The sequence below is a fragment of the Tenrec ecaudatus genome, chromosome 11 (assembly GCF_050624435.1).
Source record: "Tenrec ecaudatus isolate mTenEca1 chromosome 11, mTenEca1.hap1, whole genome shotgun sequence".
NCBI lineage: Eukaryota > Metazoa > Chordata > Mammalia > Afrosoricida > Tenrecidae > Tenrec > Tenrec ecaudatus.
The window spans coordinates 1,329,539-1,353,830 of record NC_134540.1 but is presented as its reverse complement, the minus strand read 5'-3'; the positions used below and the strand labels follow the sequence as shown (position 1 = coordinate 1,353,830).

The 24,292-nt window shown below is 44.3% G+C and overlaps 1 protein-coding gene across 4 annotated transcripts in view; it reads left to right on the top strand.

Annotated features, from left to right (window-relative positions):
- NBEA (neurobeachin) overlaps window positions 1-24,292 on the top strand; it is a 514,531-nt gene that overhangs the window by 129,798 nt on the left and 360,441 nt on the right. For all 4 annotated transcript variants that reach the window (XM_075562753.1, XM_075562752.1, XM_075562751.1 and 1 more), the window contains exons 9-13: window positions 9,190-9,387; window positions 10,122-10,255; window positions 20,427-20,535; window positions 22,911-23,063; window positions 23,912-24,080. In XM_075562753.1, the coding sequence (XP_075418868.1) occupies window positions 9,190-9,387; window positions 10,122-10,255; window positions 20,427-20,535; window positions 22,911-23,063; window positions 23,912-24,080 (763 nt within the window). The remainder of the gene's footprint in view (window positions 1-9,189; window positions 9,388-10,121; window positions 10,256-20,426; window positions 20,536-22,910; window positions 23,064-23,911; window positions 24,081-24,292) is intronic.

Below are 24,292 nucleotides of genomic sequence, written 5' to 3'. Positions count from 1 at the left end.
TAAAAAGTACTTGTGCAAGCAAAAATGATCTATCATGAATAATTGTCTTTTGACCTACGATTTCTTACCCACTACCCAACTACCCCTTTATTATAAGCCTGCATAAAATTGTTTCTGATACAAGGCTTTTAAAACACTTAGTATAATGTGTGAGTCAGTAAAAGTAAACTATTCTGTTTCATTTGTCTTATAACAAGGAAACCTAGTAGGATTTTTATTTAAGAAATTTACTAACAAATTTACTAAGCACACGACTTGCTTACTTTGGCTAGATTCTGCAGAAGAGAAACCATTAGCAGTATAATAACATGCATTTTATGTGTCTGCTCTGTCATATAGCATTGTCACTTTATCAGCGAAATTCTGTCAGTTATTGAAGTAGACACACAGACTCATAGACACTGCTCATATGTATGGGATATTTCATGGAAGTTAACAGGTGACAATTCCAGTGAAAATTGCTCAGTGTACAGTTGTCTGTAACACAGGTTACAGACTTCTTTTAGAGCTGATCCCATGTAAGTCTCAGGATGAGGGTACTCAGCTCAGCTTTATGGGTCAGGAAGTCTAGCTCCTACAAATAAGTGTACAGAGCCCCCCCCCGCCACCATTCCACATGCTAGCCTCTTGCCCAGTGCACTCAACTTTTCTTGTTCTGTTGGCTGGGAAGTCCATTGTTCTGTCTCATGCTCTTGCTGCTGCTGCTCCTCCTCCATTATTCCTCTGGTGTCAAAGCTCCCTCCTGAACTCAGAGGAGAGGTCCACTATGCAGGGATCTTTGCATCCAGAGGATACATACACTGCATTCCTGGTTCCTGCTGGTAGTAACAACCCCCTCGTACTTCCGAGAGGGCTCATTTGATAGGCTGGAGATGGCAATCACAATGAATCATGTTAACAAGCACTCACAAGTGAATCCTGTCGGTATTTCCCCCACCTTCTACCCTTCCCTTACTCATCAGAAAGGCCATTTGGTGGGAGTTACAGAGCCTATGGCAAGAAGAGCCTTATCAAATCACTCACTGTGCTGTCGTATCAGATTAAGTCATGTGCTTTCTATTTTTGTACTTGTATTGATTACCTATTTACTTCACCAAATCATAGTATACAGTGTTAATTGATTCATATTCATGGGTATGAAGTGCTGTACAAGACTATTGTTTCACTTAATCAAAAACATTTAAAGTATATTATTACACTGTATTTCTGCTGGCTTATTCACTCATTGATTGGGATATATCCTTTTGACCCTTCCAAGTTAATGTCTAGTAGATGCTAGCCTTTGTTGTGATTATTTTAAAGAAATCTTGTTATTTTACTAAGTACTTGATAAATATTTACCTATTAGAATTAATCGATAAATGGTGAATTAATGAAATTATGCAGACATACTGTATTTCTAGATCCCTTTAATGCAAGTTTTGTGGCAAAATATTCTTTTATTCTTCTCTTATAAAACTCACTCTTGCTCTTGTGCCCTGTCCTTGCCCAATTCAGAACGTACTCTGTTACATGATGCATTTTTCTTGGGTTATTATAAGCTTTTCTTTGAGCTGATAGGTTTTACACATGATATGATTGACTCTCGGTGATTTCATATTGTACAGGGCACAATTTAGTATGTACAGGGAATATCATGATAGTTATGCATATCTTCACCCTTCAAGGACATTTAATAAGTAATTGAAAAGGTACAGTGTTATAAGTTTAGAAACATGATAATTAATAAAGTGTATGGTATATGCAATGTATATTATATAGCATAAAATATATTAAGATAATATGTTAACTAATATGTCACATATAATATGTTGAGATAATATATAAATATGTTGTATGTATGCTTGATATATTAATATACTTTGTTAATATACTGTAATATGAATTAAGATGGTTGTCAGTGTTAAGATAATATATGCTATATAATATGCCACATATATAGCATACAAGATATTAATAGTGTTAATAAAACTCTATTAATAAGGAACACTTAGAGTCAACTCTAGTAGTTGATTATCCACATGGTTTTAGTGTGGGGTTAAGGGGGTATCCCCAACACTTGAACGGGTCCTAAGGAACTACTTTGAGATTGTGGAAATCATAGAGACATTCAGCAGGGCACAGGGGCTCCTCATCCCATGTCAGAACTGAGAGAGTGAATGTATTTTCCAATGGTTATGTATCACGGGGCTTGGAGAGCTTTCATAAGGCATGTATGTCATACAGCTAACATGATACATAGTCAATGGGTGATAGCAAAAGCAGGTAACATAATAAACAAGCAATGAGGTGAGCCACCTTCTTGACCTAGTGCTAGTTGACCTCTAATGTCCTGATCCCTCCTTCCCCACCCCAGGGGTAGTAATCTTTGATCAGTATTGGCAAGAGATATCAAAACAGAGTTTGCTATATTTTATAGTGGGTTAGCTGTAGAACCTGATTGCTCTAATCTGCAGATAACCTTCAGGCATAGTGAAATAGTCAGACACAGAAATGATTCATCTTATATGGCATTCCTTTATGACAGTTCATCAATGGGAGGACGTTGTGGGGGGTACAGTAACTCAGCCTGGACAACATGTATTTGAAAATATTTCTATCTCAGAACAGTGGAGATCTTTCTCAAAATGGGGCTAGTTTTCCATGCCTGTGGTATAGAGTGTAGAAATAAGGTCACATACTTTCTATCCTCAGTTTACCACATTTCAGGAATTTGTGTATGATCAAAAACTGATGACATTTAAGGAAGAAGTACAAGCTACACTGAGGACATTGGCAAATGCAAGCCTCCAAAGATTGCAGGAAATGCCAATTGAGATGTTTCAACCCATGGGTGCAACTCCGAGGGCCAAGACATTGAGAAGACATCGCTCCTGTGTTGTACCCACTCCAAAGAGATTTCCGAACTATGTCATTAATAACACATGCAAGTAAAATTTTACTGACTATACTTTAAAAAGGGTTGCATCTGCGGGGAATTGCCTGAAAACCAACCTATATTTAGAAGAGGATTTAGCAGGAAGGAGATCATTGTTGAAATCAGATGAATTTTGACAGAAAAAAGATTTTATTGATTATGGATAGGTTTTTCATAGAGGAGCATAACACTATGCATAACTATATGTAGATAATTTGCATAGTTATGCACACCTATTTGTAACTCTGTGTGGATCATAACAGATTACAGATAGCAACATGAAGAAGAGAAATTCCAGAGCATATCATTGTGTTCCTACAAAGCCTGTACAGCAGCGGTTCTCAACCTGTGGGTAGCGACCCCTTTGGGGGTCGAACAACCTTTTGACGGGTTGCCCAATTCATAACTGTAGCAAAATGACAGTTGTGAAGTAACAATGAAAAGAATGTTATGGTTGGGGGGGGGTCACCACCACATGAGGAACTGTATGAAAGGGTCGTGACATTAGGAAGGTTGAGAACCACTGCTCTGCAGAGATCAGTAGTTCAAACAGAATAAAGGGATGCCATGTTGTTCAGAATCAGAAAGCTGTATCAATTCAATCTGTATGCTGAGCAAATTTGAAAACCTGGTCTATATGTAGATGAACGTGTCAGGATGGGGGGAAACTCATTAACAACCTGCTGTATTCAGAGAATACAACCTTATTTACTGAAAGTGAAGTGGACTGGAAGCACTTAAATGATGAAGATCAAAGACAACTACAGCCCTCAGTATAAAGAACGTAAAAAATCCTCCCACCTGGATCAATAAGCAGTATTATGTTAAACGGAGAAAATAGTGATGTTTTAAGGATTTCACTCTACTTGGATCCAAACTCAGTGCTATTGACCCAGCACTGATGAAATAAAATGGCACATTGCATTGGGAAAATATGCTGCAAAAGACCTCTTTAAGTGTTAGAAAGTAAAGGTATTCCTTTGAGGAAGACTGAAGTACACCTGACCCAGACCATGGTGTTTCCAGTGTCCTCGCATGCATGTGAAAGCTGGTCAAAGAACAAGAAAGGACTGGAGAAAGCTTGTTGCCTTGGTGTTGGCGAGGAATACTGTGGTGGTTATATAATCGTTACTCTGAGAGGAGTAAGCGAGGGAGTGGAATCTAGCCTGCCAATCAACTCATAGCCAATGAGACCTCTGTGTGGGCATGGCCTTCCCCTGAGGATTCTAGGAACTCCTGTATTTCTCCTTGGAGACAGGAGACACTCTCTGCTCACTCCCTGGGAGACATTGCAGCTGACAAGACACATGGAACTACACTAGTGCCCTGAGCTGGAGAAGCCACATGGAGACTCCTGCCAGAGCTGAAATGTTTACAACACCACTGGATCCACAAGACATCCCACCCACTGGCCTGTGATCTTCCTGCATTTGGCAGCATTGCATGTGTTTCATGAGTCTGAAGAGGACTTTATGGATAGGTATTGGATATATAGGTAGTATCAGACTTATGGACTTGATCTGAACTGGGTTGGGATGCTTTCTTAATGTACAATTGCTCTTTATATAAAACTTTTTTTATATACAGATGAGTGTATATGAATTTTTTTCTCCAGTCTACCTGAACTAACACAAATATGTAATCCACTGTGTTCTGCCAGAAGAACACAGATATTTATTCAAAAGCCAGAATGTTCCTGAGAAGCATGAATGGCAAGATGTGATTTCACCTGCTTTGACCGTGCTATCAGGAGGAACCAGTGGTGCAGTGTTTCTTCGGTTGTACATGGGCTTGTGGTGATTCCAAAAGAACTGACTTGAAATTATCAACAACAATAAGAGTTAATTTCAAATTTCTGAACTTAAAAATAAGTCACTGGGAATTCTAAGTGGTGTAGTAGGGTGAATTGTAAATCACATAGCTAACAATTGAATGTGGTTACCTCTGCCATGAATTCTGGCTGTAATCTGAATGAGACTTGGACAAACCTACATCCTTAAAGAGAATTTCAGTTTTAATTTTATAAAATTTGAGATAATATCTAACATAATTTTTGGTTTTGTTTCTAAAACCTCTTCAACTATTTTACTCCTAGGTCATTCCCGTGTTGTGTCCTCGAGTGAGTAGCTGGTTGTGTTGTAGATCGTTCAGTCAACAAACCAGGGTGTGCATGTGCACACGCTCTTTGGATCTAGGAAGTCAGTATGACTTGCTCCCTAGTTACCATGCTAACAGGGAGTGTAAGGATTCTGCTCGAGGCACAAGCACAGTTTCTCCAACCCACAGGTTTATGCTATTTTTTAAATACTTTGTGACTAAAACAAATGTTTATTTCTCTGTTCCTTAAAATATATAACATTTTAATTTAAAAATAAATATAAACGTGAGAATGGTACTAGAGAGATTGAGAAGACCGTCATGCTTGGAAAAGCAGAGAAAATCAGAAATAAAAATATATTTTGGAAGTTGTTCACAGGGAAATTCAAATCACATTTTATGCTTTAATTTAAATGGGAGATTTATAATATTTATATTACATAAGCAAGTAGTCTCATTTTTCATGCTTTTGCATGTGTGGCTTTTATTTCAGGATACATTTTTCCTTTTCAGTTTTTCAGTTGCAGCTAGTATTACGGAAGTTGTTACTTAAATTCATTACTTCTCGCTTCTCGTTGCTTTGGCGTCCATCTTTATGAGCCAAGGCTATTCATGTAGACTTCCACAGGGCAAATGAGTCTCTATTGGTGCTGACAGCATGAACCTCGTAGGAAACCTATCATCTGAAGGCATGGCCAAGGCAGAGACCTTCCCCTGTGCCCTTGACTGGTGGTTGATGAATGGGGACAAGGCTGTTGGTGGGTGATAAGTGCCCTTTCTGCTTGCTGCAACACGGACCGGTTGCCACTGTGGGACCTTGGGCTCATTTTGGTTTCATCCTCTAGTGAGGCTACCATCTGCCTTCCACAGCTTTCCCCAATACTCCCTGGATTTAAGGTAGCTCCTCCTAGCCTCAGCATGTGCCCCTACCCCTCTGACTGCTCCCAGCTGGTGAGATGGTGTTTCTGAGCTCACTATCATCAACATAAACGGGGCCCTCAGCTCTATGCCATGAGACACCAATGCCACTCCTGACTGTTCCAACGCTGGCAGTGATAGAGGGTGCAGGTCTACGGCCTCCTGTTCCCCAGGCTGCTGCTCCCGTGCCTTGGTGCCCTGCCTGTGCACACCCAGCCTCTCCTTGTTGTCCGCTGTTTACCTAGGCTGTGAAATCCTTAGTTGACTTCTAATGAGTGCTCCTTAACATTCGTCAGCAGTGATTTAATGTTTACTTTCGAAGGATTGGGTTAAAACAGAACAACCTAAAAATACTGGAAACTTTACAGCATGGATACTCTTACTGAACTCCAGGGATTGGGGAAGAAGGCTGCTGGTTGGTGGGCTTCTGCTGACACTGCTGGCTGAGGAGCATAGCTGACCTATAGTTCCAGGCAGAGACTAACTGTCACTACCAGCTGTTTTCTGTATTTATCCTGTAGTGAAGTAGCCCTGGTGGCACTGCGGCTTATGCATTGTGTGACTAACCACAAGGTTGATGGTTTAAACCTACCTGCAGCTGCTCAGAAGAAGGATGAGATGGCCTGCTCCTGTAAAGATGTGGTCTTGATGACCTGAGGCGCAAGGCTTGCTTTGACCTAGACCTAGGGGGTCCCCATGGTATGAGGTGGGGGGATGCCAGCCCCCTACCACTAATCATGGGTTCAGTAAGCACAATTGTATGGTTGAGACATATAAATATTAAAGTCATAGAGAGCATGAGAGAGAGAAGAGAGAGAGTCAAATAATGGAGTCAGACACATTTCATGGTAGTATGCTCACCTCTGATGAGAGGTCGAGGAGGAGCAGAGAGAATGAGGAGGTGGTTTCTCTATTGCTAACCCAGGCCTATATACCTTTGGGGGCCTGCAAGCCCACTAATTACAGGTAAAGGAAGGGGTTGCAGTACAGGTTATTCAACAATGAGAGGGGGACAATCTAGGGGTGCTGGTGACAAGATGGGGGAATCCTAGATTCACTGAGTGGGTTTGATCTGTTCTCTGGATCTCCATAGGAACCATTATCAGCAGGGTGTAAACCCCACCTATAGGACCAAGCTAATGGTCCCAAGCCTTAGCCCATTGTCCCCAGCATCAGGGCTTAGCAGGCCCATTGCAGTCTGGCAACTGATCGCCCTTAGGGAGGGTGTCTGCAAGCATCTGACCTCCCCCCACAGGAACTGATGGACAGCAGGATTTGGTTTGATGCTGCAGTGTGCGGGGTGGAAATAGAATCCTTATTTTATTCTGGGATATATTTAAATCCCAAGTGTTCCTGTAGCTTGGGAAGAGGGACTCCAGGAGCTTTCCGAGGTGATGCCGCCTGGGAACATTTCATTGAGAGGTGCTGTGCCATGCTCCATTTAGGTGGATGCACAACAGAGTGTCAGAGCCTCATACTGTGGCTACTGTCATGATTTCTGTGACGGACAGTATCTCCACACATCCAGATTTAAAAGAGAAAAAGCACCACCCACGACCAGATGCGCACGAATACTTTCTTATTCATGTCACTTTGTCTCCAGGGGTGACTGCACCTCCTCGCCAACAGTTTTTCTCCAGATTTGAGCCAGAGGGATTATTTAGCCATAGCCTGGCCCAGTAGTAGTCCAAACTGGCTCAATGTGACTTGGCACTTTTGGCTACCACATGACTTTAGTTGAAAGTTAGGAAATTTGGCCCACAATTCCGTTTTCATGTTTATCTTTGACAGTTAAGGAAGCTGTGGTAGCACAAGCGGTGGTTGATTTGGGCTGAGCAGTAGGGATCCTTTTGAGATGGCACCCGACCTGCTAGATTGACTTCACACATCTGCATATGCTTTGCTTCCTCTAAGATTTGTGTTCCAGCCCTGGTGGCGCGGTGGTTGAGTGCATGGCTGCTAATGGAAAGGTTGGTGTCTCAAACCCATTAGCACCTTGAGGTAGAAAAGGCTTGGCAGTCTGTTCCCCTAATGATGGAGGACCAGGAGATGCAGGGGGCAGCTCCACCCTGCCACGTGGACACCAGGAGACAGGATTGATGGACAGAAACATTGTTTTTAGGAGCCCTGGTGCTGTAGTGCTTACCCATTGGGCACCCTAACCACAGGGTCAGTGGTTTGAGACCACCAGCTGCTTTGCTGGAGAAAGATGAGACATAAAGATTTACATATTCACATGCATTTTTAGTCTCATGTAACCCACAGGGACAGTGCTACCCTGTTCTATGGTGAGTATGGTTTTGGATTTTTTTGTGTCTTGTTTTTAAGAACATGCCTGAAACATTTGATTTAACTTTTGTGACATAAAAGATATTAGACCACGTTAGCTAAGCGACTTTCTTAGAGTCAAGAAGGGAACTAGTATGGTGCCAAGATTATAAGCCAGTTCACGGCCCTACCAATCAGTTGAACTCCGAACTCAAGTCAGAAAGCCTAGTATTCTGTCCTGGCTGCTTTGTACCTGAATCTTCTCATCCCTCCCAGGTGGTTCTCACCGCCGTATTGAGGACTGCCCGTGCTGTGATGCCCATGTTGTGGGGTGGCAGCAGAGGTTGGATGGTCTTTGCCCTTGTCCGGTTCACATTTGTAGAGATTGCAACCACACTTTTCTGATGTTAGCTGGCACCTCTCTCCTGGTTTTCTTTTCATTAAAGGGGTTACATGCTTGAACAAACGTCTCCTCTGAGTTTAGCATAGAGCGTGCTGTGTCCTTGTGGAGCTTCTCTGTTATGCTTTGTAGTAAAGAAAGAAATAGCTCCTGTCTCAGCACTCCCGTAGTCTTTAAAGACCACAGGATTACATTTCCACAACAACAATGCATGAGCCAGCCACTCTCCACTGACACCAATCTCCATGACAAGCTGTAGCAAGAAGAACTAAGTATAGGGAAGGAGAGAGTAAAGTGACATCCTACTTCCGTTTGACATCACCTGGCTTTATATAATTGACTAGGTAAATGATTTGGTAAATAAGTGAAAACCACAAAAACTGGGACTATGGAGATCTACAAGGCTGTATGTTAACATGATAGGTTTATCTTTCATCGAAATGAAGTGAAGATAAGAAAACACCAAACAATCTAACAGTATGATAGAAAGCAGTGTACAAGAGTCCCGTGTCCAGTGCCTGGACAGCGCGTCATCTTGTGTGTGTAGAAGTGCAGAGCTGGAGATGTTCACTTTGCTTCCTCTTTTCAGAGCACCTTCAAATTTAAATCAGAGAGTGACATTCACCTGGCTGAGCATCACAAGCAGGTTCTGTATGATGGGAAACTCGCCAGCAGCATCGCGTTCACCTACAACGCCAAGGCCACGGACGCCCAGCTGTGTCTTGAATCATCACCCAAGGAAAACGCCTCTATCTTTGTCCACTCCCCACATGCGCTGATGCTCCAGGTCAGTGGCTCAGGGGCCCTCCCAAAATCTCCCTGCCCCTCTGGACAGCTGCTCTCCACCCTGCTCCAGCATGGTTTGGCTCGGTAGCTGCATATTTTCAGTCTAGAAAGACTCAACTGGATATTTCAAGTTTAGTTGAATTTAATAATGATTAACAAAGAGAGTTCATTTATTTTATAAATAAATGCATTGCTTGTTGGTTTGTTTTTATTTTCTCATTCTTTTGAAGCAGTATTTGTCCTCTGCCTTTCATTCTCTTTCTTTTATTTGGGGGTACATGTGAAGCAGTGAACTTTACCCCTGGCTTTGTTTTCGGAGAAGGAAACCTGTTCTATAGATATGGCTCTGTATGTTCAGTCTCCATCAAAATAAAATTGATTACCTGAATACTTGTTATATATGAAAATACAATTTAAGAACTTATTACTAATGCTTTCTAGTATAAAATTTACCTAGGTGTCTTTAAATCAATTAGTTATGTTTCTTATTCCAAAGTAACTGAATTTGATTCATAGCATCATATTTTCAGTCTATAAAGACTTAACTGAAGATATCAAATGTAGTTGAATTTAATAGTGAGTTTAAAAGACTTCAATCTTTATACACAGATGGATTGAGTTCTCTGGTTGGGGGCTTATAAGATGTCACGGTGTGCGGTATAACTCTCTTCCAGGGTATTGTGGAGCAGGCCGTGGTCATGAGATTTGAAAACACATTTCTGCTTCTGCCCGCAGGATGTGAAAGCTATCGTCACACACTCGATTCACAGTGCAATCCACTCCATCGGAGGGATCCAAGTGCTCTTCCCACTTTTTGCCCAGCTGGACAATCGGCAGCTTAATGACGGCCAGGTGGAAACAACTGTCTGGTATGTGTCCCTTTGAAGGAACAGCCTGGCAATGTGCCACCTGCACAGGGTACAACTAGTCTACTCACTGCCTTGGCCCCTGTTTATCCCAGAAGCACCAACATCTGATCTGCTAGCACAAAGACAGAGATGTATTGAAAAGGCTGTGCAGATTCTTAGGGAAGATGTTCCATCAATAAGTGACCTCCCACCCAATGCTACATTGCAGTGACAGAATGTTCTTGTGGGAAGGTGACACTTCTGCCTGTTCCCTGGGCCAAGGCTCATGGTTCCAGTGATCCAGGATGCCTGTCTGTCCTCTCTGGTCGGAGGAAATGGTCAAGGTTGTGGCAAGAATACTGAGTGACCTCTATGCAATCTACAGCTGAAATAGTGGTGATAATTTAATTTTTGTTTTCTTTCATTCTTTTTAATTAATTCATTTTTTGTTTTATTTTTAACAGTTTTATTGAAATGCCATTCACATACCTTATAGTTTAATACAGTGGTTCTCAACCTTCCTAATGTCGCAACCCTTTCATATGGTTCCTCATGTGGGGGTGACCCCCAACCATAACATTATTTTTGTTGCTACTTCATCACTGTAATGTTGCTACTGTTATGGATCGAGCAACCCCTGTGAAAGAATCCTACGGCCCCCAAAGGGGTCACGACCCACAGCTTGAGAACTGCTGAATTTTAATATGTTAAATTTTAACCTACCTATACCTGTAGTAATCCACTTTACAATATACTCTGTCTGAGGGCAAGACTGTTCATATCCCTGGTCATTGGTTAGAGAGAATTCAATGGCGGCTTAATGTACAATGTGACTCTGCAATTGTATTTTCATTCTCATCCATAACTCAGCAAACCAGGTGCTCAGAATTTAAGTTCTAATGTCCTCCTCGGATCTCAGATTTTTTATAAACAATCCTTGGATCACATAGGCTGGTATGCTTCTTCCTTGTGGACTTAGTTGACATCTCATTTAGATGCCTATTTGGTTTTTTTTTTAAGTATTTTATTTTTGTTTTTAATCATTTTATTAGGGGCTCATACAGCTCTTATCACAATCCACACATACATCAATTGTGTAAAGCACATTTGTACATTCATTGCCCTCATCATTCTCAAAACATTTGTCTCCACTTAAGCCCCTGGCATCAGCTCCTCAATTTTTCCCCTCTCTCCCCGCTCCCTTCTTCCTCATGAACCCTTGATAATTTATAAATTATTATTTTGTCATATCTTGCCCTGTCTGACGTCTCCCTTCACCCACTTCTCTGTTGACTGTCCCCCAGGGAGGAGGTCACATGTAGATTCTTGTAATCGGTTCCCACCTATTTGTTTTAAGACCCGTCTGAAAGATCCTCGACACTATTCTTGCTGATCGCTGGACACCATCTCATTTCTTCACCATACTTTCCTGCATTGCAATTGCATAATGACCTCATCAACTCGCACAGCTTTAACTTTTGCCTGGCTTTATATGTTGTTCAAGTTTGAGGAACAAGACCTACCTAGTGGCAAATTCAAGTCTATGTAAAACGGTATTAACTTCTGAAAAGGCTGATTTCATGTAAAATTAAGTCACTGACCTTATTTTTATGACAAAAATTTTTGCAGTAAACTTTAATTTAATCTTATGCCTTAGAATTATCCATGTAGGGTGGTGAAGATAGAATTATAACAGCGATTTTAAGGATTTACACCGCCCTGCTTGGGGAATTTAAATGGAGAGTTATATAGGCAAACATTAGTTTCCGTGCCAGCAGTAGGGTAGGAATGCTTCCTCAGTGAGCATATGTACATATGCCTGGGTCCTTTATGGGCCATTCAACTTTGAATTGATGGGGAAACTAGTGACTGAAGTAAAGCTGGAACGGATTTAAGGTACCTGAGATAGTTGTGAACCAGACGATACTTCAGCACTGTTATCTGCCAGTAACATTACATCTGTGACAGGATGATCTTGGTGCAGAGTGTACAGTCTTACTATGAAAGTGAGCTGTGGATGTCCAGCATCAAGTTCTGTGGCGGGTTGTGCCTTCTTTCATGCCAGTGGGCCTCACTGACCTGTCCCTTTGACTCCTGAGGCCGAGCCTATGGTGATGATGCTTGACTGTGACCACTTAAGATCAGCCTAGTGGAAAAATCAGGTTTTAGTGTCCAGCCCTGGGTTTAAATTCAAAAGGCTCTCCTCCCATTTATCATCCAGGTGAACTTTGGCGCGTGTTCTGCTCAGTAATTGAAAAGCTCACAGTGCTATGAAAAGGATTTGGAGTTAAAGCAGCCACTAGAAAATTCCTTGTGCACCTGAAATCTTCAGCCTGAATTCCGTGTGTTGAAACCTGAAATGGAATTTGTTGCTCAATGAGGGGAAAATCAGAAACCATTTGACATTATAACTGAAATCAGAGCAGTAGTGTGTGCCATCGTGCATCGTATTGTCAGATCTTGGTGTTCAAGTAACATTTATTTGAACCATTTGCCCAGTACACCTGGTTATCCCTCTGCCTGCCCTCAGAACTATTGGTGTTGGTCATAGATGCTATGCCGTTCGTCTCTGCCCACTTTGTATCCATGACTCCTCTCTCTGACTTGTCAGCCATGTGTTATGTAACTGGAAGTGTTGGTGTTTGTTCATGAAATACCTTAAATTTCTTTTAACTACTTACTGAGAGCACACCAGTTGCTTGAATCCGGTTTTATGACAGTGTTGCTGCTTTACCTGTACAGGCTAACATGCAAATGAATCATATAAGGGGATACCCCCTCCCCCCAAAATCCGGAATTTTTTCCAAAGCTATAGAATAAATTTTTTTTACAAAACAACCTTATCACCTTTAAAGTACTCTCCATTACACTTAGTACATTTGTCAAATCTGCGATTCCGTTCTTGGAAACATTTCTCAGACTCATCTGTTGAATAGCGGGACAGCACCTCCCTCATTTTTTTTTTTCACCTCTTCTGCTTTTTCAAATTGCTGTTCCTTTAATGTCCCAATTCATTCTTGGATACAAAAAGAAGTCTCATGGAGCGAGGTCAGGTGAATTAAGTGTGTGGGCGAAGAGAGGCATGTTGTTTTTTTGCCATAAATTGGTGCCCGGAGATGGCTGCATGAGCATGTACATTGTCCTGGTGGCAATAGAAAGCTTGATTAACAGTGTGACTTGGTTTGTCATCAGTCGACATTTGACCTTTTTTGAAATGTGAAAACCACTCTTACACTTGAGTTGTTCCATAGTGCTGTTCTTGTAAACTGTTTTCAATATCAGAACAGTTTCTGTGGTATTTTTCCTGAGTGGGAAACAAAATTTCACAGCCACACACTGTTCTCTTAAATCAGCCATCACAAAAAATGAGGTTCCACGAAAACTGCGTTTTTGGAAAAATTCACCGTGATCAGGGAGAACCTTCTCAGGTGATGCCACTGGGTGCACTAACTCAGAGCGATGCTCACCTAGAGGGAAAAATGCATTCTATGAAAGCTCTTCCCAGTGGAGCTTTTTAACCATTTTTTTTTGGGGGGGAGTAGTCCCTCATATATTCAGAAAGAATTCAACTGTGTCCTAGATGGTCCCACTGGCCCCTCCCTAGAGCTTGAGTGTGTCTGCTTGGAAGTGGGCACAGCAGCTTGGCCCCAGGGAAGATGATTTCTTCCTCTCCCCTCACCCTCCCCAGGAGATGCAGGTGCCATCCTGGGGCACCCATAAGATAGAAGTTAGAGCCTTTTCTTAGGAGCCCACCCTTCCGCGTCATAACCTGACACTCCCCAAAGGGTCTCCTCTAGCCTGCCTTCTGTTAGGTTGATGGGCCCAATTGCTTAGGCAGGGTGTGCATGTATCCAGGACCATACACTCAGCAGGCCCCAGATAAGACTTGGAAGCTTCTGCTCTTTGTAGGCTTGTTTTTCCTCATTTACTTTAGGAATATTGTCTCTATGCAGGTACTCAAATTGGCACTTAAGCGAACCCCTTAATTGTCCTCCAGACTTTGAGTTATGAAAATAGCAGCTGTTCCTGTAGTGCCCACTTGTGGGGTACCGGCCTCCACAAACGAATGGGCCCAAGGGTAGTTGTGTAATTGAGGGGTAGATTTAAAGAGACATCAGACAAGATAAACATGCAGTTGCTTACCTCCCAGATGGCCATGATTTCAGCAGCCAGGTCTGTGGAGAGAGAGACAGACAGACAGAGAGAGAGAGAGAAAGAGAGAGAGAGAAAGAATATGAATATTTCCAATCATGGTTTATTACACTTAGGGGATGTGCAAGCCCTCGTAATTACATCGTAACAGGAAGGGCTTGTACAATAGACATATGTGCAACAGGAGGGGGGACAAGCTAGGGGTGTACATGCAATAGGAAGGTGAGACACTAGGGGTACACATGTGACAAGATGGGCGGACTCTAAAGTCAAGATGGCAGCCTAACCTTGATCTCCTGAGTGGGCTTGACCTTGTCTTTGGGCTTCTCTTCAGGGGAAAAATCCACTACCCTTATCAGAAGGGAGTGGGCCCCACCTAGGGTCGGACAGACTGTAGGGCAGGATCACTCAGGATGGCTGATAACCTTCAAGCAGTTGACCTCCAAGTGTGCAGTCACTGACCTTGTGTTAGCAAGCACCATCTTAGGTTTGTCATATAATACAGAGGGACAACCTGGGGAATAGCCTTTCTGTTTCCCACAACCACTTGTCATGGGAACTGTTGATATTACTTCTTAAATCAGCCACAGCGGCCCTTTCACTGCTATCCCCTCATTCTCGCCTTAATTCAGGTTGACTTGCTTAGTTTCCCCAACACATGCAGACAATGGCCTTAACTCTTCCCAGGGTATCTGTCTGTAAAACACAAATCTAATGGACCATCCAGTGTTGTGGTCACTTTCTGGTCTTCCGTGCCCTCAGGGCAGACTCAGTGGTCCTCAGGAAGGCTTAGTCGGCCTTCGTCCAGCCTGGGTCTCCTGTGCCAGCCTGATGGTGCCGTCTTCTCAAACAGATCTGTCTGGGTGCAAAAGTGACAAAAGTGAGGATGGGCAAAGGACTGTCTGAAAGATGTTTTCCCTGTAGTAAGGATTCCTGGAGGCAGGAAGGGCCATGGGGGCCGTGTGTGGGACATCTTCTCTGGGTCCATTTGGCCCACACGGCAGTGATGACATGATACGGAGTCATTTGGGGAAAGGAATGGAGTCAATGCTTGCACACTGTGGGTCTCTGCGTCCCATTCTTCTCTGTGTGTGCCTGCTCCTGAAGGAGGCTCCTTTATACCACTTAGCCACGACCTGCGGGGATCTCGAGGGAATCTTGCTCCACAGAGCATTTTTAAGACAAAAGACATGTTCCCCAAAGTCGGTGCATGACCTGGTGTGAGGGAAGTGTAGATTGTGCTGCTGCTGCAGAGAGCAAATCAGCACCGGGCAGCCAGGGTATGGGTCCTGCCTGCCAGAAGCAGTAGGTAGCTCAGCAGCATCTCAGGACTCAGGCCCAGCCATGGCTTTTGAGGCAGTTGTAGCAGGAGGATGTGCGCAGGAAGCAAGTCATAGAGAACAGCACGCAAACGCCCCACCAGCTTACTCCAATCCAGCCAAAGCCGTCTTCTCGCCCTTGTCACAGGGTGAGTTCACAGCTGTCTAAAGTGAAGAAGAGAAGAACCCGGTAGCCTTGTCTTCATCCAGCACTTTCCTTGACACACAAGGACGGTGTTCTGGACAGCGGACTCTGAAGAGGCAGTTATGAGGCAGGACATTCAGATGTGAAGCGGGCTCGGCATCACCTGCCGCCGGAGCCACGGTGTCACCAGAGTCTAGCAGTGTCTTGCTATAAAAGATAAAACCAGAGTTTTAAAAACAGGGTGTTTATGAAACGATTTTTTAAAAAATGTTTCCTTCAGGTGGTGAGTGTATTTTTACTAGCTGGAGCTTGGAGTCAGCGGGGTTGGATGGGGACACCACATGAGAGTACTGTAACCCAGAGAAGAGCACTAGACTGAGTGGTATTTGTCTTGAGAGTGGTCCTGAGCCCAGGATTCAAGTCTACCAGCTTCTCTGAAGGAGAAAGATGAAGTTGTCTGCTCCCAGAAAGATTTATAGCCTTAGAAACTATACACGGTAGCAATTAGTTGAAATCACTCGATGGCAGTAGTTTTATTTTCTGGACCACAGGTTTGGGATAACAAACGGCACTAATTCCTTATCATGGTTTGCCCCCTACCTTCCTGGCAGCTTCCTCCCTTCTCTTACTATCTTCTGTAGTTGTAACTATTTTGAAGGTAGAGGCTTCTGCATCCTGCTAGCTAGCTCTGCCTGATTATAGCCTTTATATGCACAACCTCAGTGCCATGCTGAAGACCAAATACCAGTGCTGCCTAATATTCCACTTTTCGATCCGCAGCTGTGCACATTCACGCTGGGCACTGGGTTATAGGTCCCACCCCAATTCAGGGCAGTTGGGGCGAGTGCAGGAGGGAAGAGAGGCTCTGGGGCATTCTGACATATGGGACTTCTGTTGCATTTGTGATCTTAGTCATATGGCTTTACCCGACTCCTGGGGGGCACTGAGGACATGTCTTCTACTGGGTACCTAAGAAGGCGGTCTAGCATTCAGGGTGTATTGATGGTGAGCGTTCTGCCTGGATCCTTGTTTTCTTTATTGATGAGATGAGTGGGTCCCAGTGGCTCTTGGTCAGAGTTACAGCTGCTTCTTGCAAAAGGCTGTGCTATGGATTTGAGTGTGTGGTGGCATGGTATTATTAAACCTGACTAATGAGCAGACCATACTCCCTCTGTTCTTGTGAACTTTTCCCTAGGGCGTATTTGGACATCACATAAATGACTCGCTGCATCGTTTTCTGAATTTTAACAAATAAATTTTACCTCCTTTTGAAACACAGATGTAAATAAAAAGCTCCTTTAAAAAATAGGTGTGTATTTATATATGAGGATAGGGAAATAGATCTATGTGCATATATATAGGTTTAGTATTAAGGTAGCAGATGGACATTGGGCCTCCACTCAAGTACTCCCTCAATACAAGAACACTTTGTTCTATCAAACTGGCATTCCATGATGTTCACCTTCCCGACAAAATCACTCAAGACAAAGCGGGTACATAAGCAAATGTGGTGAAGAAAGCTGATGGAGCCCAGCTATCTAAAGATATAGTGTCTGGGGTCTTAAAGGCTTGAAGGTAAACAAGCGGCCATCTAGCTCAGAAGCAGCAAATCCCACATGGAAGAAGCATACCAGCCTGTGTGTCACGAGGTGATGAAGGGATTAGGTATCAGGCACCAAAGCACAAAAAAATATCATTGTGAATGAGGGGGTGTGGAGTGGGGACCCACAGCCCATCTGTAGGCAAGTGGACATCCCTTACAGAAGGGTCATGCGGGGGGAGACCAGCCAGTCAGGGTGCAAGGTAGCAATGATGAAATATACAACTTTCCTCTAGGTCCTAAATGCTTCCTCGCCCCCCACCCCCAACCTACTATCATGATCCCAGTTCTACCTTGCAAATCTGGCTAGACCATAGGATGTACAGTGGTACAGATAGGAACTGGAAGCACAGGGAATCCAGGATAGATGATCCCTTCAGGACCAGAGGTGAGTGGTAATACTAGGAGGGTGGAGGGAAAGTGGGGTGGAAAGGTGGAACCGATTACAGGGATCTACATATAGCCTCCTCCCTAGGGGATGGGCAACAGAAAAGTGGGTGAAGGGAGACGTTGGACAGTGTAAGATATGACAAAATAATTTATACATTATCAAGGGTTCATGAGGGAGGGGTGGGGGAAAATGAGCTGATATCAGGGGCTTAATTGGAGGGCAAATGTTTGAGAATGATGAGGTCAACGAATGTACAAATATCCTTTACACAATTGATGTATGTATAAAATGTGATAAGAGTTGTATGAGTCCCTAATAAAATAATTTTTTAAAAGGTATGTTTTACAAAAGCACTTTGAATAGGGTCCAGTATTCGAAGAAATGTCATATAAAGCCTTTATTATAGAGAACTGGTCTGTGCATGTGCTCTCCTAATGCTGCATTGACACAAGGAGATGGGTCTAGTCACATATGTGCATCAATATAGTATGTTGTTTTACTGGTGGAATATAGAGAAACGAAACCGTTAACAGGAGCCCTGTAGGTAGCGGGTTACCTGTGGGTAGCGGGTTACCTGTTATCCTGGTAACTGTGTGAGGTCAGTAGGTCAAAACAACTCGCTGCTTTACAGGAGAAAGATGAGGATTTCCAGTCCCATCTGTACAAATCAACAATCCTGGTATTTTGTTCTGAAAAACAATTACAATGAGCTTTCCTTTTCTCAGCAGTGTTTCAAATTCTACACTATTTGCTAAATCAGTGGTATTACTGTATGCTCCATAGCGATTAGTTAGAATGTTCTCCAATAAAATAATGATGATGTTTTAAAGTGACCCAGGGATAGATATAATGGATTTGGAGCCTCCACTAAATCATAGCCCTAATAAAAAACAATTGCTTTTTTTGGATTTTTGTTTTTTACAATTGCTTCTTATGACACGGATCTGCTTTATATTTGCACTCAAGAAGTGATCACTGAAATATGCGTACTATAGGCTAGTGTGGTGAAGAAAACATGGTGCTTGGCCATCTCAAAGAATAGTGTCTGGGACCTGAAAGGCTTGCCTCAAAGCAAGCAGACATCTAAGTGAGATGCCATCTAAGTCCACACAGAAAAAGGACATCAGCCTGTGTGATCCAAGAAGTGTAAATAATAAAATCCAAATCCAGAGGAGGGAATGGTATTTGTGTTAGCCTGGGTAGACTAGAGGAACAAATACATAGAGACTCATATGAAAGAACTTTATATACCAGAGTAATTGAATATTGAGAAAACATCCCAGCCCAGTCCAGATCAAGTCCATAAGTCTGATCCCAATCTATAAAGTCTCTTCAGACTCACGAAACACATGCAATGTTGCCGAATGCAGGAAGATCACAGGCCAATGGGTTGGAAGTCTTCTGGTCCAGTGGTGTTGTAATGATCTCAGCGCTGGCAGGGATCTCTATGTGGCTTCTCCGCCTCCAGAGGTCTGGTTGCATCAGGGTAGGCCCATGTGGCTTCTCCAGCTCCCAGGCAGAGTGCCATGTGTCTTGTCAGTAGAGTATCTCTCACAGAGTGAGCAGAGAAGAGAGGTGTCTCCTGCCTCCAAGGAGGAAATACAGGAATTCCCAAAATTTTCAGAAGGCTATTCCCACACAGAGGCCAATTTGGTTATATCTTGATTGAAGGGCCTGACTCCACCCCTTCACTCGCAGTCCTCTCAAAGTGACACTAGATTATGTAACTACCACAGTATTGGAGCTGAAATTAGGAACACCTGGTTTTAGAAGACTACAGATGACCGTGACGGCTCAAGGACCATTTGAAGGCGCTCCACCTGGTTAAGCTCTGGTGAATCCCCTCTGGCAGCTTTGACCCAGGAGTGGGAATGGCCTTGTTGTCAGTGCATTCTGTGGTCGATTACTGCCATTGTGTTTGGGTTAGACTGTGACATTTTGTCTTTTGAGCTCTCTTTTGATATAAAGTATATTTGTCTCAGTTTTTAATATGAGAATTTTCTGTTTTATTCTGTATTGTTGGTTTTTAGTTTTGTCTTGATTTTGAATTTTGTATGTCTAATCCAGGATAGGTAAGACTATTGAGACAGCCACTGGATTGGTAGTTTCATAGTGGCATGTCAGGGGAGGTTGGCAGGAAATAATAACAATAAGTACAAGGAAGAAGAAATGTCCCCTAATTGATTGTGGTGGTGATTGCACAGCTCTTTTTAAACATGATTGGACTGTTGAAATGTACGATATGTGAATTATGTAAAAAAAATGTTTTAAGAAAAAAGATTTACAGCCTCAGAAACCCATGGAAAAGTTCTACCCTGCCCTATAGTGTCACTGTGAGTCCTAATAGACTCAATGGCAGTGAGATACAGTTAACTGTCCGATTTATGGCTGGGAATTTTAAAGGGATAAGGACAGTTGGGGGAAAAGGAATTTTGTATTAGACATGGTGTCTGCGTATGTGTCAAGGCAGTGGGGATGGGCCTTGAATCTGATGACTCTCCTCTCACATAGCTAGAGCTGGAGAACTCGGTCTAGCACCCCATTTTGCTGATCACCTTATGAGCTCCTCTGTGCTTCACCCACAGCGCCACGCTCCTGGCATTCCTGGTGGAGCTGCTGAAAAGCTCAGTGGCCATGCAAGAGCAGATGCTGGGCGGCAAAGGCTTTCTAGTCATTGGCTACTTGCTTGAAAAGGTAAGGGATAGGTATTGGCGATTTTCTTGCCCCCCGATTTTCCAGAGAGGCTGTGATGATGCCGCTTATGATCCTTTGACAGTTTGCCTGTCAGTCGTGCACAGGCCAGTGTCCCCACCCAGCCACATACTTTGTCCTAGTATTGAACTTAGTCACTAGTACCTGGGGCTTCAAAACATTTGTGGGGAAATGAAAAGATGCGGGACTTTCCCATGAACTTCCTGAACTCCAGGTGTGGTGAGCAGTCGGGGGTTGGACATTTTGAGTAAAAATGTTAGCTGAGTAAGTAAGGAAGAAGCAGTTCATTGATGTGACTCATTGGTTGCCAGTGCTGTTATCCCCGTTTCCTCCTCGCTGTTCCTCTGCTGCTTTACTCTCAGACTTTACTTCCAGTCTCAGAGGGAGGACGTCAGCTTCATGTCTTTGAAATGGCTTAACTTTGGCATTTTTGTATTATTTAGAGTTTTTGTGTTGTATTATTTCTCGACTAGAAGGTTAACCTCTGGGTTTTGTGGTAGCAGAGGCCATGTTCTGTGCATGGCCCTGCTTTTAATTGTGGGGAAACTATCCAACTTTGCAGACACCCAGTTGCCCTGATTTCTGCCCAGCTGACAGATCACCCACAGAAAGGCACCTTATGTCAGTGATGAGCCCCTGACCCCATAGACATGACACCCTTCTGGGCAGAGTTCATGCTCCCTCAATGTTCTCAGGCCAACAGAAGGCTGTCATCATCATTTGGTGCCACTGAGTGGGTGCCAGTCCACAGCCATCGCGTACAACTCAGTGAAACACTGCCTGGCTGGGGGCATCCTCCCCATCCCGTTGCAAAGTGAAAGTAGCTCTAGTTCCTTTCAGCAGGAAGCCAACAGCACACAAGAGCACAGGCTCTCCCCTGTGAAATGCCCACCAGAAAGGAGCTGTTTGCCGAGCCCCCACCACCCCCGGCCCCCAGAGATACCGGAGTCTGGTGGTGTCATGGGTTAAATGCTCACGTGATGAGCTGCTGAGAAATTCAACGCCACAAGCCTCTCCTTGCGAACTAGAAGAGGCAGTCTCTTCCCTTAAAGATTTACAGCCTCAGAAGCCCCAGGGACCAGGTCTGCTCTGTAAGGCCGAATTGGCTTGACGGCCGTTTTTTGGTTGGGTCTATTCACATTGAAGACGTTGTGTTTTTTGCATTAAAGCTGCTTCACGTCTCAGCTCTTACTTTTCTTTCGTTTCTTTCTCTCTCTGCATCTTTCCTTTTAATAACGTAGGTATTTTGGGTGTTTCCGTCATCTTATAAAATTTTCATGTGCAGTTATAAAGAAGCCTTGCTGGCTGTCTCTGCCCTGTCGGTGTTTAACACACAGGCCTGTGTAGGTCATACTTCACACCCAGTCAATGTCACCTTTCAGGCTACTTCAGCCCCCTGTTAACATCCAATATGCTGTATCGCTTCCCTGCCTGTTTCATTGAATGTCTGCCCTGCTTCTCCTCCTCCCTAGCAGGGAAATTCTTTAAGGACAGGTTTGGCTTCCTCAGCTCTCTTTCCACATTGCGGGAAGAGTGCCTCCCAAATTCCAGGTACTAGAGAGTTACTTACTTGATGGCTTCTGCTTTACGTAGGCTCCACAGAGGCATGAAGACATGGCTGCCGAGGAGTCACAGTGGGGTGGACAGTGGGGGGAGTCGAGAGGAGGGGGAGCTAGCAGGCATCCACAGTCAGACTGGCACAGGGTTTCTTGATCCAACAAGGTGTGCTACTCGGGTAGAGACTGGTGGAGCCCTTGAGATTGGTCCCTAGTCACCCTCAGGACTGGGATTGAACTCCTGTTAGCTTCCATTTTCGGGCAAACAACGGGCAGTGGAAGGGCCACAGCAGCTTCCCTAGAAACCCAAGTAGGCGGCAATACTGGGGGGTGCGGTAGGCCCCATGGATCTTGCAATAAAGCTCATTGGGGAGTATGGTTTCAGGGGTGTGAGGGTGGCTCAGAGAAGTTCACATTCTGTTCTTCCAAGAAGGCCCTTGTCCATGCTTGTCCATATGGAACTCCCTGTCAGCAGGGGGGTGAGACCACGGTGCGTCGCGGTCACGATGGCGCTGCACCGTCTGATGCTCCACACTGGCTTTGAGTTCTCTCACTTGAGCCAAGAAGGGCAGCCTGATGGACACGGGGGTATTTGTCTGCTCTTGTCTGGGCAGAGGGCTTTGATAAACTGTCCTCCACATACATTCCTCTTGTTCTCAGTTTCCTCATAAAGTGATACTCTGAATGAGCATGGGGAATACGACAGTCCGTACTTGCGTCTAACTGTGCGGGTGCCATACAAACGCACACGGACTTAGCTGCCTCTCAGCCCTCCAGCCTCACCTCTCTTCCTTTCTGTAGTCGTCCCGAGCCCACATCACCCGCGCTGTGCTGGAGCAATTCCTGTCCTTCGCAAAGTACCTGGACGGCCTGTCCCACGGAGCGCCACTGCTGAAGCAGCTCTGTGATCACATCCTGTTTAACCCGGCCATCTGGATACACACTCCGGCCAAGGTACCGCTCGCACCCGCCCCTCCCTCAGCTGATTTGACTGCAGTTCTAGCGACAGTAACCACTGGGTCTGAGGTACGTGGGAGCACCCCTTGGGGTCTTTTCATATTGCCATAGTATGGTAATCGGAATGGACGCCCTAAGTACAGCCACACTGCATTGCACGTACTTTGGACATGTCGTCAGGGGTGCCAGTCCCCGGGGAAGGGTCCTAGAAGAGGAGGAATACCTCCAACAAGATGGATTAACACAGTTGCTGCAACAATGGGCTCAAACATCACAATGATTGTAAGCATGGTGGCGCACTGGGCAGTGGACACGGGGTCGCTGGGAGAGGGAACTGACTCGACAGCACCCAGCAACAGCAGTGATGCTCAGTTGATTCTTTACTTGAAAGAAACTAAACTCACTGCCACAGAATCTGCTACGATTCACAGCTCCCCCTAAACCAAAATACAAGCCCATTGTCATCCAGTGGATTCTGACTCACAGTGACCCAATATCATGTTCCCAAGTGTGTAAGTCTCTAGGCACAAACAGCTTCATCTTTCTCTCAGGGAACTGCTGCTGGGATTGATCCTCTGACCTAATGGTTAGTAGTTGAATCATTGGCAGAATCTTTAAAAACCTGCAAATGTGAATAGCGACTAGATTTCCTTTATTAAAGTAGGTTCTATTCCAGGTTGTGGTTGATTGTAGATGATTCTCTTTAAAGACGATAAATGGGTATGTTGCCCCTCACAATGATCGTCCCCCAACCTTCCCAGATGGGCATTGACCTCAGGGAGCCTGCATGGCTGTACTGTGGACATCTGCGATGCTTCACCTCTCTCCAAACGTTCTCTGCATAGGTACAGCTCTCTCTGTACACCTACTTGTCTGCTGAATTCATTGGGACGGCTACCATCTACACCACCATCCGCAGGGTCGGGACAGTGCTGCAGCTGATGCACACCCTGAAGTACTACTACTGGGTCATCAACCCCGCTGACAGCAGCGGCATCTCTCCCAAAGGCTTAGGTAAGTGTGACCCCGCTCCTGCGGACACCTGGCCTAGGTTGTGCTGGGCCCTGAACACTCAGGCAGAAGAGAACACTGGTGACCTGTTGTTGAGCAGCTCCTGGTCTCCCAGGGAAACTGACTGCTCTTGAGAGCTGTGTGGTAGAGAGGCGATCATAGCACCGAAGTCTCACAGTCTGCTGGGGAGACGCAGGTGACAATAAACACTATTC